The sequence below is a fragment of the Ascochyta rabiei genome, chromosome 16 (genome assembly GCF_004011695.2).
Source record: "Ascochyta rabiei chromosome 16, complete sequence".
NCBI lineage: Eukaryota > Fungi > Ascomycota > Dothideomycetes > Pleosporales > Didymellaceae > Ascochyta > Ascochyta rabiei.
Window position 1 is genome coordinate 1,258,656 of NC_082420.1, and position 14,534 is coordinate 1,273,189.

General features: G+C 55.5%; 5 protein-coding genes across 5 annotated transcripts, besides 5 other annotated features; all 5 read right to left on the reverse strand.

The window, feature by feature from the left end:
• Window positions 1–30: 30 nt before the first annotated feature.
• EKO05_0009356 (uncharacterized protein) lies at window positions 31–1,538 on the reverse strand (the record flags this gene model as incomplete). The annotated part of the gene is made up of 3 exons (XM_038942147.1): window positions 31–151; window positions 202–1,035; window positions 1,087–1,538. The coding sequence occupies 3 exons, from the start codon at window positions 1,536–1,538 to the stop codon at window positions 31–33; spliced, it is 1,407 nt and encodes a 468-aa protein (XP_038795948.1).
• A 1,338-nt stretch (window positions 1,539–2,876) lies between these two features.
• Window positions 2,877–2,947: a tandem repeat.
• Window positions 2,948–3,024: 77 nt separating this feature from the next.
• Window positions 3,025–3,075: a tandem repeat.
• Window positions 3,076–3,995: 920 nt separating this feature from the next.
• Window positions 3,996–4,289, reverse strand: EKO05_0009357 (uncharacterized protein; the record flags this gene model as incomplete). Its single annotated transcript, XM_059637521.1, has 1 exon — window positions 3,996–4,289. The coding sequence occupies one exon, from the start codon at window positions 4,287–4,289 to the stop codon at window positions 3,996–3,998; it is 294 nt and encodes a 97-aa protein (XP_059493504.1).
• Window positions 4,221–4,293: a dispersed repeat.
• Window positions 4,294–6,677: 2,384 nt separating this feature from the next.
• EKO05_0009358 (uncharacterized protein) lies at window positions 6,678–7,306 on the reverse strand (the record flags this gene model as incomplete). Its single annotated transcript, XM_038941930.1, has 2 exons — window positions 6,678–7,207; window positions 7,270–7,306. The coding sequence occupies 2 exons, from the start codon at window positions 7,304–7,306 to the stop codon at window positions 6,678–6,680; spliced, it is 567 nt and encodes a 188-aa protein (XP_038795949.1).
• Window positions 7,307–7,554: 248 nt separating this feature from the next.
• Window positions 7,555–8,064, reverse strand: EKO05_0009359 (uncharacterized protein; the record flags this gene model as incomplete). Its single annotated transcript, XM_038946761.2, has 1 exon — window positions 7,555–8,064. One exon carries the CDS (start codon window positions 8,062–8,064, stop codon window positions 7,555–7,557), a length of 510 nt encoding a protein of 169 aa, XP_038795950.2.
• A 1,960-nt stretch (window positions 8,065–10,024) lies between these two features.
• EKO05_0009360 (uncharacterized protein) lies at window positions 10,025–13,909 on the reverse strand (the record flags this gene model as incomplete). The annotated part of the gene is made up of 1 exon (XM_038946762.1): window positions 10,025–13,909. The coding sequence occupies one exon, from the start codon at window positions 13,907–13,909 to the stop codon at window positions 10,025–10,027; it is 3,885 nt and encodes a 1,294-aa protein (XP_038795951.1).
• Window positions 13,626–13,669: a tandem repeat.
• Window positions 13,910–14,163: 254 nt separating the features above from the next.
• Window positions 14,164–14,229: a tandem repeat.
• The last annotated feature ends 305 nt before the right edge of the window (window positions 14,230–14,534 follow it).

The window sequence follows — 14,534 nt, forward strand, 5'->3', positions numbered from 1 at the left end:
TTCAAAGAGAAAGGAGAAGGCGAAAAGACGTCAGACGTGCTCAGGCTCGGAGGTGGGAGGGTCGTCATCGACACCCAGCGCTCTGAGCTTGGCTTCGACGGCCGCCACCACAGCAGGGTCGAACGTCTCGTCTTGCCTGGGCTTCTTTACACTGCAGACCGTTAGTGAGGGTGACGGCAGTATAGATGTGACATGACTTACGGGGACCGGGTGCATTGGTCACAACGCTCGTGCCCACAGCCAGGGCAGTGGGGTGAGCCTTGGCGGAACATGCTGTGGCATTGCTCGCACTCCCAGCGTACTATGCGTCGTGGCTTCCGCCAGATGCGGCGAAACTGGTCCAGCTGCTTCTCCACGTTGACGTCGTCGTCCGTCTCAGGGTCAGCGTCTCCCGGGTAGGCGGTGGGCCATTTGGTGCGCTTGGCAGGCTCTCGCGGACAGTTTGCGCATCTGGCGTGCTGGCACGAGGCGCAGGTGGTGGCGGTAGGAGGAACGAACAAGCTCTCGCACTTGTGGCAGGTGCGCCTGACGCGCTGTGTGGCGGGCTGGTAGGCGAGCTCGTTGCCGGACCTGGTGGTGAGGGTCAAGACCTTCTTCTTCTTAGGCTGCTCGACAGCGCCCTTGTCCTTGGTCTTGTCGGCGGGCGCCTTCTTCTTGGGATATCTGGGGCACTTTTTGCAACGCTTGTGCTCGCACTGCAGGCACACCTTCTCATGGCCATAGAGCGCTCCGCAGTGGTGGCAGCTCCGGTGGACGCGCATACGGATGGCCTTTTCCACACGAGGCACAAGAGGGGCTGGGGCTGGTGCAGAGGCGGCAATCCAGTCGTGGGACTCGAGCGTCAGTCCGTATTTGGCGAAGAGGGCACGGGCGCGCTCCTTCTGCATGGCATTGCGGTCGAGGGAGGAGGTGGATTGAACAGGCGCAGGCGGTTGAGTGTGGGGGGTAGCATTGCGGTCGAGGGGGGAGGTGAATTGGACAGGCGCAGGCGGTTGAGAGCTGGGGGTAGGCGTGCGTTGGTTGGCGACAGCAGGGCTGAGATGAAGTCAGCATGGAGAGTGTGCATAGGACATGGGCTCGACTCACGCAGCGGCAGGCTCCCCTGTGGGATGTCCTGGCTGTTCTGGGTGTTCTGGGTGTTCTGGGTGGTTTGGATGTTCTGGGTGGTTTGGATGTTCTGGATGTTCTGGATGTTCAGGCTGTTCAGGCTGTTCAGGCTGTTCAGGCTGTTCAGGCTGTTCTTGATGTTCAGGCTGTTCTTGATGTTCAGGCTGTTCTGGGTATTCTTGCTGTTCTTGCCTGATCGACTCGGCCTTGGCGATCTCTTGCCCAATTTCAACTTGCTGCGTCGCATCTTCCCGTGGGACGGCAAGCTGCAATGGCTGGCGTTCGGCCTCGGGCACGGCACCCGGGGTCTGGGGCACGCTCTTGCTCGACTTCTCTTTCTTGAAGACGCTGCTCATGCGCTTCACGTATTTGCCTAGGCTCTTGCGGCGGTCCCCGTCGTGCGGTGCAGCAGCTGGCGGCGGCGGCGACATGGTGGCAGCAGAGGATTAGTGGAGTGGACAGGTCAAGCAGCTGCGCGATGTGACGCGATTGGCAGAGCAGGCGGCTGCGAAATCACGAAGACGATGTGTTGGAACGGGGTGGTCAGCGTGCATTGACAGGAATCCTGGGGAGTGGTTCTTGGGTCTGAGACAGCGGGCGGGCAGCGAACGTAGCCTCGGAGGGACCGGGGGAGCGGGTTTGGGCGGCCAAGAAACACGGGGTTGGCCAGCAGCAGAGATGGATCGTCCAAGACAGCAGTCCGCTAGGGCAGCACGGAGAGAGTGTCGTCGACGGCCGTCCAGCAAACTCCAGAGTCCAGCGACTGTGGACGGGACGAGCCAGCCGTGGCGGAGGGTCAGTTATGTACGGGCACCAGACCGCGGGCATGGCGTCTTAGCGGATTGGGAGCCGCTTTCCAGCCGGCTGGAATCGAGGCAAGCCCGAACTGCGCACAAGCTTCGCTCCGCCGCCCGTTCACTGCCAAGGTGGGCCGCAATCCAGTCTGCCAGTACCAGGGTGTCGCACATACAATGCCAGTGCCAGTACAAGGATGTCGCACATACAATGTCAGTGCCAGCACATGGGTGTAGCACATACGATGCCAGTGCCAGAGCACACACGATGCCAGTGCCAGAGCACACACGATGCCAGTGCCAGAGCACACACGATACCAGTGCCTGAGCCCATACGACACCAGTGCCAGAACCCATACGATGCCGGTGCCAGTACAAGGGTGTAGCACACACAGTGCCAGTGCCAGTCTTGCAAGCCTGCAAGCGCCGGCCTTCCCCCGGGCTCCGGCCAATGCAGGCGAAAGCGACAGGGAATGCCCCTCACGCCGCGCTGCTCTTGGTTCGCGCTCCGTGTGACGCAGACACGACGGCCGCGAAGCCAACCAGTCGTGCACGCAAACGCTGCATGCAGACACCATCTGCACAACTTCTGCCAGACGCCAGACACGCTTGGGCCTCGACCTCCTGCCACCGAGCCGCCGCGGAGCACCACCCTGATACGACAAGGCGCAGGCCGTTCCCGTCAGCCTTGGCTCCAACCAGGCACTCTTCCGCTCCATAGCTCCGCGGACTGTCGTTTCCCAGCGTTTGGTGGAGACGTCTCGGCATCTCCACAGTGGTTGCCATTGTTCTGACGGATGCACCTTGTGCAATTCGAGCTGGTGACTGCTTTTGCCCACGTCGTCTTGCACCAGCAGACACATGGAGCAGACACATGGACGGTTCAGATGCACTTGCACGCCTGGCCTCCGTCCCGCGCTCCATATTAACATATTAACTTTGTCTGTAGCGCCAAATGGCTAGTGCACTGCACTGCACACACTCACACACACACACCCCATCACGCCACCACTCACACACACACACCCCATCACGCCACCACTCACGTCGCACCACGCCGCTGCCATGAGGGGGCACAGCTGCTGCCCTCGTCTGACGCTTTGGCCATGCTCGCTTGCACACTGACGACGCCGACGACGCCGACAACGCCGACAACGCCGGCACCATCGACAACACATGCTCACTCCATGCAGTTGCGCCGACTTTTTCTGACCGTCGAAGCCATCACTAGCCCACACATGGAGATCGAGTCCATGACACGCCGCACTAGCAACATCGTCACCCTCCAAAACCTTCATGGAGAGCATCCAGACTGTCCAAGCCGCTTCGACCTGCAGCATGGCGGTAACGCTTTCTCTGGCGCACCTCCTCCTTGCCCATGGCTGCTGCAACGCATGAAACATTCTACAAGTGCCTTACTGTCCAGCGCCCACAAAAACCACTTCTCCACTGACATGACGCTCCTCAAGCAGAATGTCAAGGCCCCTTGATGCTGATGCAGCTCCTCCAGACCCCATTCCACGGCCACAGGCCTCCAGCTTTCCGGTGGCCTGGGCCTGGTGAGCGCACGCGCCTCTCGCTTCTGTCCCAACCCCTGACCACTCATTCGGCTGCCTCAACAATCTCGTACAGGTAGCTTTTATCCGCCTCCGTCTCCCCACGAACACGTAGAGCTGTGCTGTGAGTCACCACTCCGCCGTCTCCGTCTTCCAATACACGGCGAACAAGATGCATTCATGCGTGTTACGTGGCTTGCCAGGATGCCTCGCTTCTCTTTCTTGATTGCACCTTCGTCGCATTGGAATTTAAATTGACCCACCTGCGTGCTCCCACCCCACTCGAATCCAACAGGCAATGCGCATCTAGCTGGTCCTCACCTCTGCCCAACATCATCGACGTACCAATATCCAAATTCACTGCCGCGTGGAACATCAAACAAGCTCCCTGCTCCGATCAAACAAACACACCCCGGCGCCGTTGCGAGTCATTCATGCCCTAGCCTCAGAACTCGTCTCTTTAATCAGCAATTGCATGCTACGTGCGATTGTCTTCCTGATATCAGACAAGCTCACCCACAGTCCCAGTCTTGCCATCTTACCCCTTCGTAACCGGGACAAATACTCGAGTGAACAGAATAATCGTCCAGGCACTGCTATACTCGAACTCACTGCCCAGGTTGGCTACAGACTGCGTTGAACAAGTCGCTGTCCGTACGGCCCAAGCGCGCTCATGCCACATCCGCGTGTGCCACCCCGCCTCGTCCCGCCATAAAGGACTAAACATCACCACCAGATGTACTATGGTCTCCGGCGAAAATAAACATGAATAGGCGTTTCTGCACAAGACCCACCGCACTGGCCATGGGACTCTACTTTCGCCCGAGACCATAGTAGCATGGGTACCATGTAGATCATCTGCAGGATGCCCCAAAACGGCCTAATTCAAACTGCCGCCTTGGCATCTGCCGACTTGGCACCTGCCGAGCACCCGACCATGGCTGCCGCATCCCCCGATAGTAGGACCGACGTAGATGGGCTCGCCGCTGTATGAAGATCGACATCCGCAATCCTAATCGCTTCTGCATAAATATCATTGAGATTGAAGATTTGTTCTGTGTCTATGTGGCAACGAAGCATCTTCCAGCCGAACGGGTTAAAAGCCGTACAACTCTAGACTGTTGTTTGTTTTCTGCCACGTCTAGGGCTGTGCGGTCTCTGTTAGATACCATCGTAGCGTCGGCGTCTCTTGAAAGCAGATATCTCACAACGTCGTCTCTGCCTTGCTCAGCTGCACTGAAAAGAGCTGTTCCGGCCTCCCCCTGGCCCCATTCTAGCCATGAACGCTCCTTATTTTGGAACCCAATGCTGTTGATCGGACAACCCAAGTTTTGCAAAAGCTTAACAGCCTTAACGCTGTCTTTACCTAGTCTTTGCATAGCAAAATGCTGCAGCTGCCCATGCTGAATACCACCACTGCTACTACGTTCGAGCAACAGTCTGATCGTCGACACTGAAGCCCGGCAGACTGCTACTGACACCGCTGTAACGTTAAATCCTCCTGCGTCAGCTGAGGCTCCCTTTATTAGCAGCTAGCGACAAAAGCGTTTGTTGTAAACAAAGCTCCTATACCCTTGTTAGCTGGGTTGGCCGCGCATCTGTTAGTGTGCTTGCCCAAGGCGCAGATACTTTGAACCTTAATCAGTCTCACAGATGTCCCAACCAAAGTTCATAAAAATCTGTGCCACTGCTGGCGACTTTACGCAAGAGGTCACAGGATTAGGTGTCTAGTTCTCACACAAAAAAAAAGAGACGTTGAGGCGCTTAGCCTTAGCCGCATCGCTGAACGCACTAGAAATCCAAACCAACCTATTAGTTAGACAGTATGCTTTTATACTTTGTAAAACTGTAATAGCGTTAGAAAGACTACCTGCTCTGGTGGCTGCGCGTAGTTTCTCTACGTAGGTTAATAGTAAGAGCAGTTTAGCATGCTGTGTTGCCACATTGTTAAAGGCATTCAGAAGCAAAAGACGGGCAATATCAGTAAAGCGCTTTGGGACATCTTTGTTAATAAGGCTAATCCCTGCAACACCAAGCAAGTACAGGACAGCTTCGCATGCGCTGGCAGACGCAGCACCAGCAAGAGCCAGGAGCAAAGCGCGTCTATCATGTTGTAGGAATAACAAGAGGCTTTCTATAAAGTCAATGATGTTATACCTAGCAGTCTAAAGCAGATTGTCTGCGTAAGGTGTAGGGTCGGTATTAGACAGGTAAGACATTATGGTTTGAAACGCCTGCCTACGATTTTCTAAGCATACATCGTTCATCACTGCCACGAGCGGTGCTTCTTCAATGTCTGACTGAACCTTTAGGACAATGGCATGTAGCAACGCCTGCTAATCACACACTGCAGCTGTTTGCAACAAACGTAGCCGAAACTCATTCTTCGCTGCCAGCGTGACGTCTGCTCGTCTGCAATCCAACAACAGCTCTACAGACGCTGCGTTGCTGCTCCCAGCTATACAGATAACAGCATCATCGTACGCAGACCTAGCAATGCAATCTTTGTAGTTAGGTAGCTTAATCAGCACACACTTGTTGCTAGCAGAAGCGGCATCTTTTATGGCGCTTATGAGGCGAAGTCCTGCAAGATGTTCGGAGGTCTCCCGGTCCCAGTAGGCAAGGAAGAGATCCACCATTGGCGGAGATCTAGACGACGCTGCTGTAGCTAAAGGTTCGTCAAACAGCGTGTTCAAAGCAGCTTTAGCGTTGTCCTCTAAGAGTTTCCGTACCTCAACATCTTTATTTGCCCCAACTGTTGCTACAAGAGCACTGTCCTTAATTGTTGTAAGTGTGTCTGCGTGTCTGCAGGGGGTAGGTTGGGTTGGAGGGTGGGGGGTGGGGTTGCTGAGTGAGTACTGCTTGTGCAGGGATAGCGGGACTTGCGTTGTCCTGTTAATGGTCTGCTTTAAGTTTTACAGGCTGTTGGGTCGTGGTGCTAGCCGTGCATTGCTGTGGTATTGTGGGTTGTAGGCACAATGTGGTTCCTGTACGGAATCTCGGGCAGCTGTTTGACACGTGTAGTAGGTAGGGATCGTGAGAGGCACGAGGTTGAGAAGAACAAAGGCAGAAGAAATTCAACGTTTGCGTGCTTTGGGTATGCTTGCGAGACGATGTGCAATTTCGTCATCATTGACGACACTGAATTTGTAAGAACCTTTCCCATGGTTGGACACCTTGCATACTTCACCAACCCAGTTTCCATCTTGTTTCGATAAATCTAGGTCTCGTAGCGCCGCGTTGTGACCTCGCCAGTGCGCTCCTCCCCACGATCAACTGCTTTGTTTTTGCGCATGCACCAGAATCCGGCCAGAATACAGAAAGCGATAGTAAATACACAGCCAACAATGACGATACCACCGCCAAGCTGATGCCTAGGCTTTTGTGAGCGTAAGAAGTACGGGCTGAACAAATGCGAGATGATAGAGACACAGTCGGCAATGGCGATGAGCGCGGCACGCTTGGGGCGAGGGCGAGGGGCGACCGTAGTCTCCCAGGAAAGCTGGGTGTTGAGGTAAAAAAAGGGGCCCGAGCATACCAGAATCAGGGAGAAGTATCGCGTACCGACATTCAGGGTCGAGATCATGATGACAGCGCCGACTAGGGTGATGGAGATGGACCCGACAATGTGCCAGCAGTGCTCTAGGATGCGGCCAGATGAGCAAGACACAACAAGCGTGACAATGTACGCAATGACATAGGACGGCGCTTGTACACGGTAGGTCTCAACCGTGCCGAAGCCTAATGTGCCTACAAACGAGACAAGAAGAGGTCTTTGAAGCTCTGTGCAATGATGGGTGAGGAGTGCATACCGGCGAAGAAGTACGTGAAGGGGTCCTTGACAGCCATCTAGACACCTGCTACCATGTCGCCTTCGCCATCCTCTGACTTGCCGCCAGCGGACACGAGCTGGCAGTACTGCGACATCTGCTGTTCCTCTTCGGTGAAGAAATAGGCCCCAGTGTTATTTGGAAAGTCGGGAAGAAGCCAGAACCCAGCTATCGCAACCAAGACAGAGACAATACCTTCCAGTGGCAGAAATCACTGCCATGTGTGCTGGTCTGCGACGTCGTCCGTATTGGTCAGAACGCCTCTAGCTATGTCGTGAGATCGTCTGTCCATCCAAAGTCTGCACCGTATATGTTGACCCCAAATCCGCTCGAGACAGCTTCCATGTAAGGCCGAATCCCAAACAGATCACCACTATTCTGCGGAGGAAAGCCCACTAGCGTATTGGAGCTAACGCGGCCACTATCGTCCTGGTTATTGAGTGTTGAAGCCGAGTTGCCAACTATACTCTTGATGCACATTTCTTTGAGGAAGTCGAAAACAACTGCGAAAGACCCAGCATCTGGCATCTGATCTTTGAAGTGGCTGAGAATCCTGCCACGCCTTGCAATTGTCCCGACTGCTTCGTTCTGACTCTGTGTATCGTGTGAGCCGTTCGTTAGCACCCCCAGGCTGATGCAGTGGGCGACCGTCAGTGCCGTCGTGAATATGACCTGGAAGTAGCTGCGGGTCCACATAATCGCACCTTTGTCCATGAGGTCAGCGTACAGCTGTATGACCTGCGCCGCTGATGTGTAGCATGCAGTGAGGAGCTCCATCGTGCTGTTGCTTGACAAGGCTAGTGGCGGAGGAAGGCTGTGCAGTGCACCGCGCGTGAGCAGAAGCATGTCTTTGTGGTACATGAAATCGTGCCAGTCTGATCTCTCGTAAAGGGTCCGAGGGTTGACAAAGGCGGATACAGTCAGTCGCCAAACATCCAGCTCCTACTTGAATCTTACAAATGCAGCATGAAGATAGCCGATAGACCGAGTGTTTGTGTTACGACTACCCTCCGGTAGCCCTGGAGGCCTCCGAGTGACAAACGTAACGTGAATACGCGAGCTGATTCGTCGTGATTCCACAAAGACTACGAAGATAGACATCTCTGTCATGGCTGAGAGTCCGGGTTAATAGACCGAGTCTGAGGTCTCCTGTCTGCTTGTGACAACATGGTCGTCGTACGCGTTAACCGGAAGCAACACAGTAATGTCCTCCTCAGATATAGCAAAGGGTCGATCGAGTATGCCAGAGCTATACCAATCGAGCACATCGCATTCCCCAAAAATCCTCCGCTAATGCTGCTCCTTCAAAGGGTCTAATGCTCTCAATGGCCGCTCGTGAAGACGCAGCTCGATACATTGTTGCATGCAAACTTGAGAGATTTTTCACAAGGAACAGCCAATATGATGGTACATTCCAAACCTTGCGATCAGAAGAAAGTTTTGTATGGTCTCAGTATCTTGGATAAGTGGGATGCTGCCAAGTAAAGACTCCGCCGTAAGATACTAGCCATATGGATGCTGGGCGCAGAGCCCTTCGCGATATCGAGTCGTAGCACCAATGGCAAAGACCATGAGAAGGCGAAACCTGTCCTGGGAATTTGGTTCGTCCATCGTCGGTACGACAGTATCCGAGGGAGGCGATTGGCCGTATAGTTTGTAGAACATGCTGAGAACGTCCTGGCGGAGAAGCAAGGTGTGGAGAATGTGAAATCGAGTGAAGCGATTCTCTCGAAGTTGCTTTGTCTGCTTCAAGTAATGGCGGAACTGCGAAGTCAGTCCATGTTCGAGTTCGATGACGAATGAATACTCACCCCAGTCCATTTCCATCTCCAACAAACCCGCTGTATGAGCCTGTCGTCTCCCTAATCAACAGCCCTGAAGGCGTTTGTTCGGCACAATCCAAACGTAGCGTGCCAGGCCCACCGAGAGATGTTCTAGCATATAATCGGGCTTTCAAGGGCGCTTCCTCTTCCTCAAGTCGTTGAATATATTCTCTTGCATACTTCTCCCCTGTAGCAACATCCAAAATGATGCAGGCGACATTACTTTTGGTACAATTGCCGCACTTCGGAGCCTGTCGGTCATAGCGGACCTTCCGAATTCTGCACTTTGAGCACGCAGGCATCTGTGTAGGATTAGTCGACATAGTCTCACACACTTGCTATTGTAATAAATATCTCATTAGTAGCCTCCGTGGCGGATAGGGCGATACAGCGCAAGCTTACTAACAATACTCTTAGTAAACCTGGAAGATCTCCTTTGTACACTGACCTTACAGAATGCAGGCCCTATACGACAAGAAGACCTAAGCATTCCAATTCTGTATTAGGTAGCATGACGACCTCGCGAATGGCAAGGTCTACCTCCTCGAATCGAAATATTAGAATGCACGCATGGCAGATAATATACAAGACGCCGGCATCAAGGGGTAGATCTATAAGTACAAAGGCTGTAGATGTACTGTATCATATTGTGCTACACCACTCTATAGTAGCTAGAGCGTGCATACAGAATACACTACCCAGAGCCACAGCGATGCGCCCTGTCTGTAATTTACAACGACATTTTGTCGATAAAGGGGGTATTCATCCATGCATTCATATCCAGAGCCCAATCACAACGCCGTTTGCAAGACACTGATCCGTAGGCCGAACACAGCTCTTTGGCACTCACAAGCCGCTATAAAGCGGCGCAGATTCTTTACCATTTTGGTACTGTCCGTTCTCGCGCAGCCAGCCTACCGACCACCGAGCAGCGGATCGTCGTCGATACTCCACGCCTGCGCGTCGAGGCGCGCTTTCTTCTCGTGGCGCGTCTCGCTAAACCCGTCGCCTGAGGCGTAGCGCTTTGCTTTGATGGGGAGCTTCTTTTGTTCCTGCGCGTCTGTGGGTTTTGGTGTGCTGACGCGCGAGCTGTCCAGCGCGGGGGTGGGGAGCGAGGTGTCGGTGAGGGCGGGCGGGGAGGGTATGTCGGTGTCGTTGAGGAGGAAGTGTTCGTCGCGCTGCGCTGGTGGGTCGATGGGGGAAAGGTGGGCGTTGTGCAATGTGTTGGTGTCGTTGAGCGTGGTATTGGACTGGATGGCTTTGTTGTTGACGACGAGGGTGGCGTCCTGCTCGAGCTGTTGTGCTGCCTCGTTGCGTTCTTGCAGCCAGACGGCGTGGTGCTCCATGTAGTTATTCGCCGTGTTCTGCATCCAGGCCTTTTGGTCTTTGTCTTCCTCGCAAGTATCTACACAGTCATGACACTTGATGTAGAATCCACCGCTGGGGGAAGGCTCGCCTAGCAGCTCGAACTCGGGGAGGTTCTGGCCGACGAGCTCGGTCTTGTCCCAGTCCAAACAGTCCTCGCAAAAGCCCTGCGGACACCATCGGCACCTGAAAATGAGGCCACCGGCGTCGGTGGTGTTTTTGCTGCAGTCGGCACAGTTGTGCTGCGGGCAATAGAAACCGTTGAAGCCCTTGACCTTTGACTGGAACTCGGGGGCGAGGCAGTCATAGTGGTATGCGCGAGGGCAGGATTTGCACTCAACCATGTGCCCTGTCTCGTCGCCTTCAAAACACCTCAAACAGTGCTCTTCGTGCACAATCTTACGACGCTTCTCACGCACCGGGTCAGCGAGCCGAGGATCTTTACCGGCGAAGGTAGGTACGGCCTCCCAATCGCCGCAGCTCATGGACTCCTTGGAGATGGCGAAACCATCCACCATGACAGTTGTATTCTTCCCACGACGTCGGTCTTCGCGTGTGATGGCGTCAGGTAGGATGTTGGCGGCGATTGTGTTGGCTTGGGTGTCGCGTTGACGCTGAAAGCGCTTGCCGTCAAAGACTGCACATTCAACGCGCTCCATGACAGACAGCCACCTCTCTTCGTCGGCTTCAGAGTGCGCGTCTGACGTGTGTGTTTCATCAGCGGGCCTATCTCGACACTTCGCCATCATGGTCTCGAGGTCCCATGACAGCATGTCAGTGACGTTGATTTCCGGGTGCGACAGCGTCTGAGCTCCTCGACGGATCAGGGTCTTCAGCTGCGTTGAGTCCATGTGCGGCATGTCGTCCGTGATCGACGCCTTGCCCTTGACAGGCGTCTGGTCGTCGTGGATGTTCCGCATGGACTCTGTGATCTTCGCCGAGAGATACAGCTTCTTGCGAATGCGGCCCATCATCTGCTCCTCGACCGTGCCTTGCGTGCAGAGCTTGTAGATGGTGACAGGCTTCGTCTGTCCAATACGATGGGCTCGGGCTTCGGCCTGCAGGGTGATCTGAGGATTCCAGTCTTCGTCGAGGAAGATGACGTCCTGAGCGCTGGTCAAGTTGATGCCAAGACCACCCGCCCTAGTCGAGAGAAGCATGACCTTGTAGTCTGAGTTGGCCTGATTGAAGAGACGGATGTCGAGGTTCCGGCGAGCGCGTCCGGTTCCGCCATCTAGACGAAGATGTCTGAACTTCTCGCCATGGTTGCTGATGAGCGACAGCAAGTCTTCGCAGCAGTCGAGGGTATGCGTGAAGCCCGAAAAGATGAGGACCTTCTTACCCTGCTCGAAGATGGTGTGCTTGAGCAGCTTCTCAAGTAAGATGAATTTGCCAGACGCTCGGATGACATGCTCGCCGAGATAGTATGGGTCTGGGGCGACGCCAGGGAGGAGGTAGGGGTGTGAACAGCATTTGCGTAGCTGCATGACGAGGTTCATCAACTTCTGCCACGCAGACTTGTTGGTGACGGCACTGTTCTGTTGCTCCTTCTCCATGGCTTGTCGCATGATTTGCGCTGTCTCCTCCCACTCGCCTTCGCCGCCAGTTGTGTTGGCATTGTTCTCGAGCATTTTCATTTTTTGCAGCAACTTGTCATCTTCCTTATCCTGGTCCATTGCGGCCTTTTCTTTATCTTTGCCGTTCGCAAATAGATCTTTGAGCATCCCGTCGTCGACGCGGGTCAACAGTCGAGTGTACCAGAAGCGCTGCATGGGTGTCAAGGGGACGTAGAGAAGCACCTCTTCCTTTGGTGCAAGGCCCAGGTTGACATTGGGGCTGTCCTTCATACGACGCAGCATGATCAGCTGGAGCAGACTTCGCGCATCGTCCATGGTCTGCTTGTTGATCTTGCCGCGTGTGAGGTCAAAGGACTCTTTGAAGAGCAACTGGGTGTTCTCTGTGAACACGTCTGGGTACAGCCAGGCTAGCAGAGCCCACATCTCGACGAGATTGTTTTGCAGCGGCGTACCGGTCAGGATCATGCGGAACTCCGAGTTGATGTTCCTGAGGGCAGTGGATATGTTTGTTGTACTGCTCTTGATCTTGTGGCCCTCGTCGAGGACGACATATCGCCAGAGGAAGGACCGCTTGAACCAGTCTGCGTCGGCCTGGAAGGTATCGTAGGTCGTGACAATGATCTTGTAGGACGACCCGGAATCTTCGTAGGTGGAGACCTTGAGGCCAGCCTTGCGCGAAGCCTTGCGGCCCTTGACCTGCTCCGTCTCGTTGCCTTGCATGTCTTCCATTCCCAGGGCCACTCTCTTGAGGCGATCACGTTCGTTCTTGGATCCATGAATACGCAGGACCTTGAGTTCTGGGACCCACCTCTGAGCTTCTGTGACCCACGAGTTGAGGACGCTGAGCGGACAGACGACGAGATACGGGCGAAGCTCTTCTGAGGTGCTTCCGGTCTTCCGGTCGAGCTCCTCGAGGTACTGGAAGAGCGAGAGCGTTTGTAAGGTCTTGCCCAGCCCCATCTCGTCGCCCAGAATGCCGGAGAAGCCGTTGTTGTACAGATAGACCATGTAGGACAGGCCGGAGAGTTGATATGGCTTCATGGTGGCGGTGACACCGTTTGGCTGCTCTCTGAGCTCCTCGTACTCGACAATGGGCCTCGGTTTGTGGGTTTTGAGAAGCTTTGTGACGTAGTTGTGGGATGGGAGCAGCGGGAGGAAGTAGTCCTTGTGGGCGACGAGGAAGTTGTTGGCCTTGACCTTTGACTTGTGCGCAATGTCGTCTCGGAGGCGAGCTCGTGCCGTGTCAAGTTTGGGCGGCTGGGCGGTGTTGCGCTTTGTGGGTGTCGCTCGCTGCTGTGCTTGGAGCGTGTCTGATTCCAGCACACGAGTGTGTCGTCCACTGCGCCGGCGCGGGGCATCGTCGTCCCTGACCTTCTTCCTTGCCTCCATCTTGAGGTCGCTGTAGGTGTCGTTGCTGCGGAGTTTCTTCTTGTAGCCACGAGCGCGGACGGGGCGCGCAAGCTCGTCTTCACTGGAGGGAGTGTCGGCGGGGGCACTCTCTATGGCAGAGCGCCTGGGCGGTAGTTTGCGCGTAGCCGTCTTCTTCTTCTCGACCTTGAGTGGAAGCGATTCTGGCGAGGCGGAGGGCGAGGCGGAGGGCGAGGCGGAGGGCGAGGGGCTCGGTACGGTGTAGTTGGGCGCTGGATGGTGTCGCAGCGAGCGTTTGCTGTCTGTGTCGACCGGGGCAACCGGCTCTTGCTTGGGAGCGGCCTGGGAAGAGATTCTGCGCGACTTGGTGGCGGAGCCTGCAGAGTTCTGCGAGCCGAATTGTGCGAGCAGGTTTTCCAGGTGACCGCCGCGGCGCTGGGGGGTCAAGGGCAAGGGATTGCCAAGTGACCTGCGCGAACGCTCCGCCATGGTGCCGTTTGTTGCAGCCTGGTGACTGAGTGCGATGTTGCGAGGAGGGCGTGTCGAAGTGAGGGTGACGGCGAGACGGCGAGGTTAGGCGATCGACGGTAGACTGTATGATCGGGGGAGCATCGTGGTTCAAGGTCCAGCCTGGGGTTCAGCGTGTTGCCATGGGGCCGGTGAAGGTGCACAGCAGCCAATGCACCAATCGTTCCACTGCATGCGCCGGCGTGCCAACACTTCCAAAAGCGGTGACGGTGACGGTGAAGTGAAGTGAAGTGAAGTGAGGTGGAGTGAAGGGGAGTGAAGGGGAGTGAAGGGGAGTGGAGGGGTGACAAGACGATTTCGCTGCCGGGCCGGCCGACGCGACTCTGGCATGCGGCGGCGCGACTCTTTGACGCCGCACAGCACTAGCCAAGGTTAGCGAACGGAGACAAGCCCGCGCTAGTGGATAACGCCGCAACGACCGTTCCTTGACGGCGACAAGCCCGCGCTGGTGGTCAACGCCGCATCGATCGCTCCTTGACTGCGACAAGCCCGCGCTGGTGGTCAACGCCGCATCGATCGCTCCTTGACTGCGACAAGCCCGCGCTGGTGTTCCCTCACCTCACTGCGACGAGCACTGCCGCGCCCG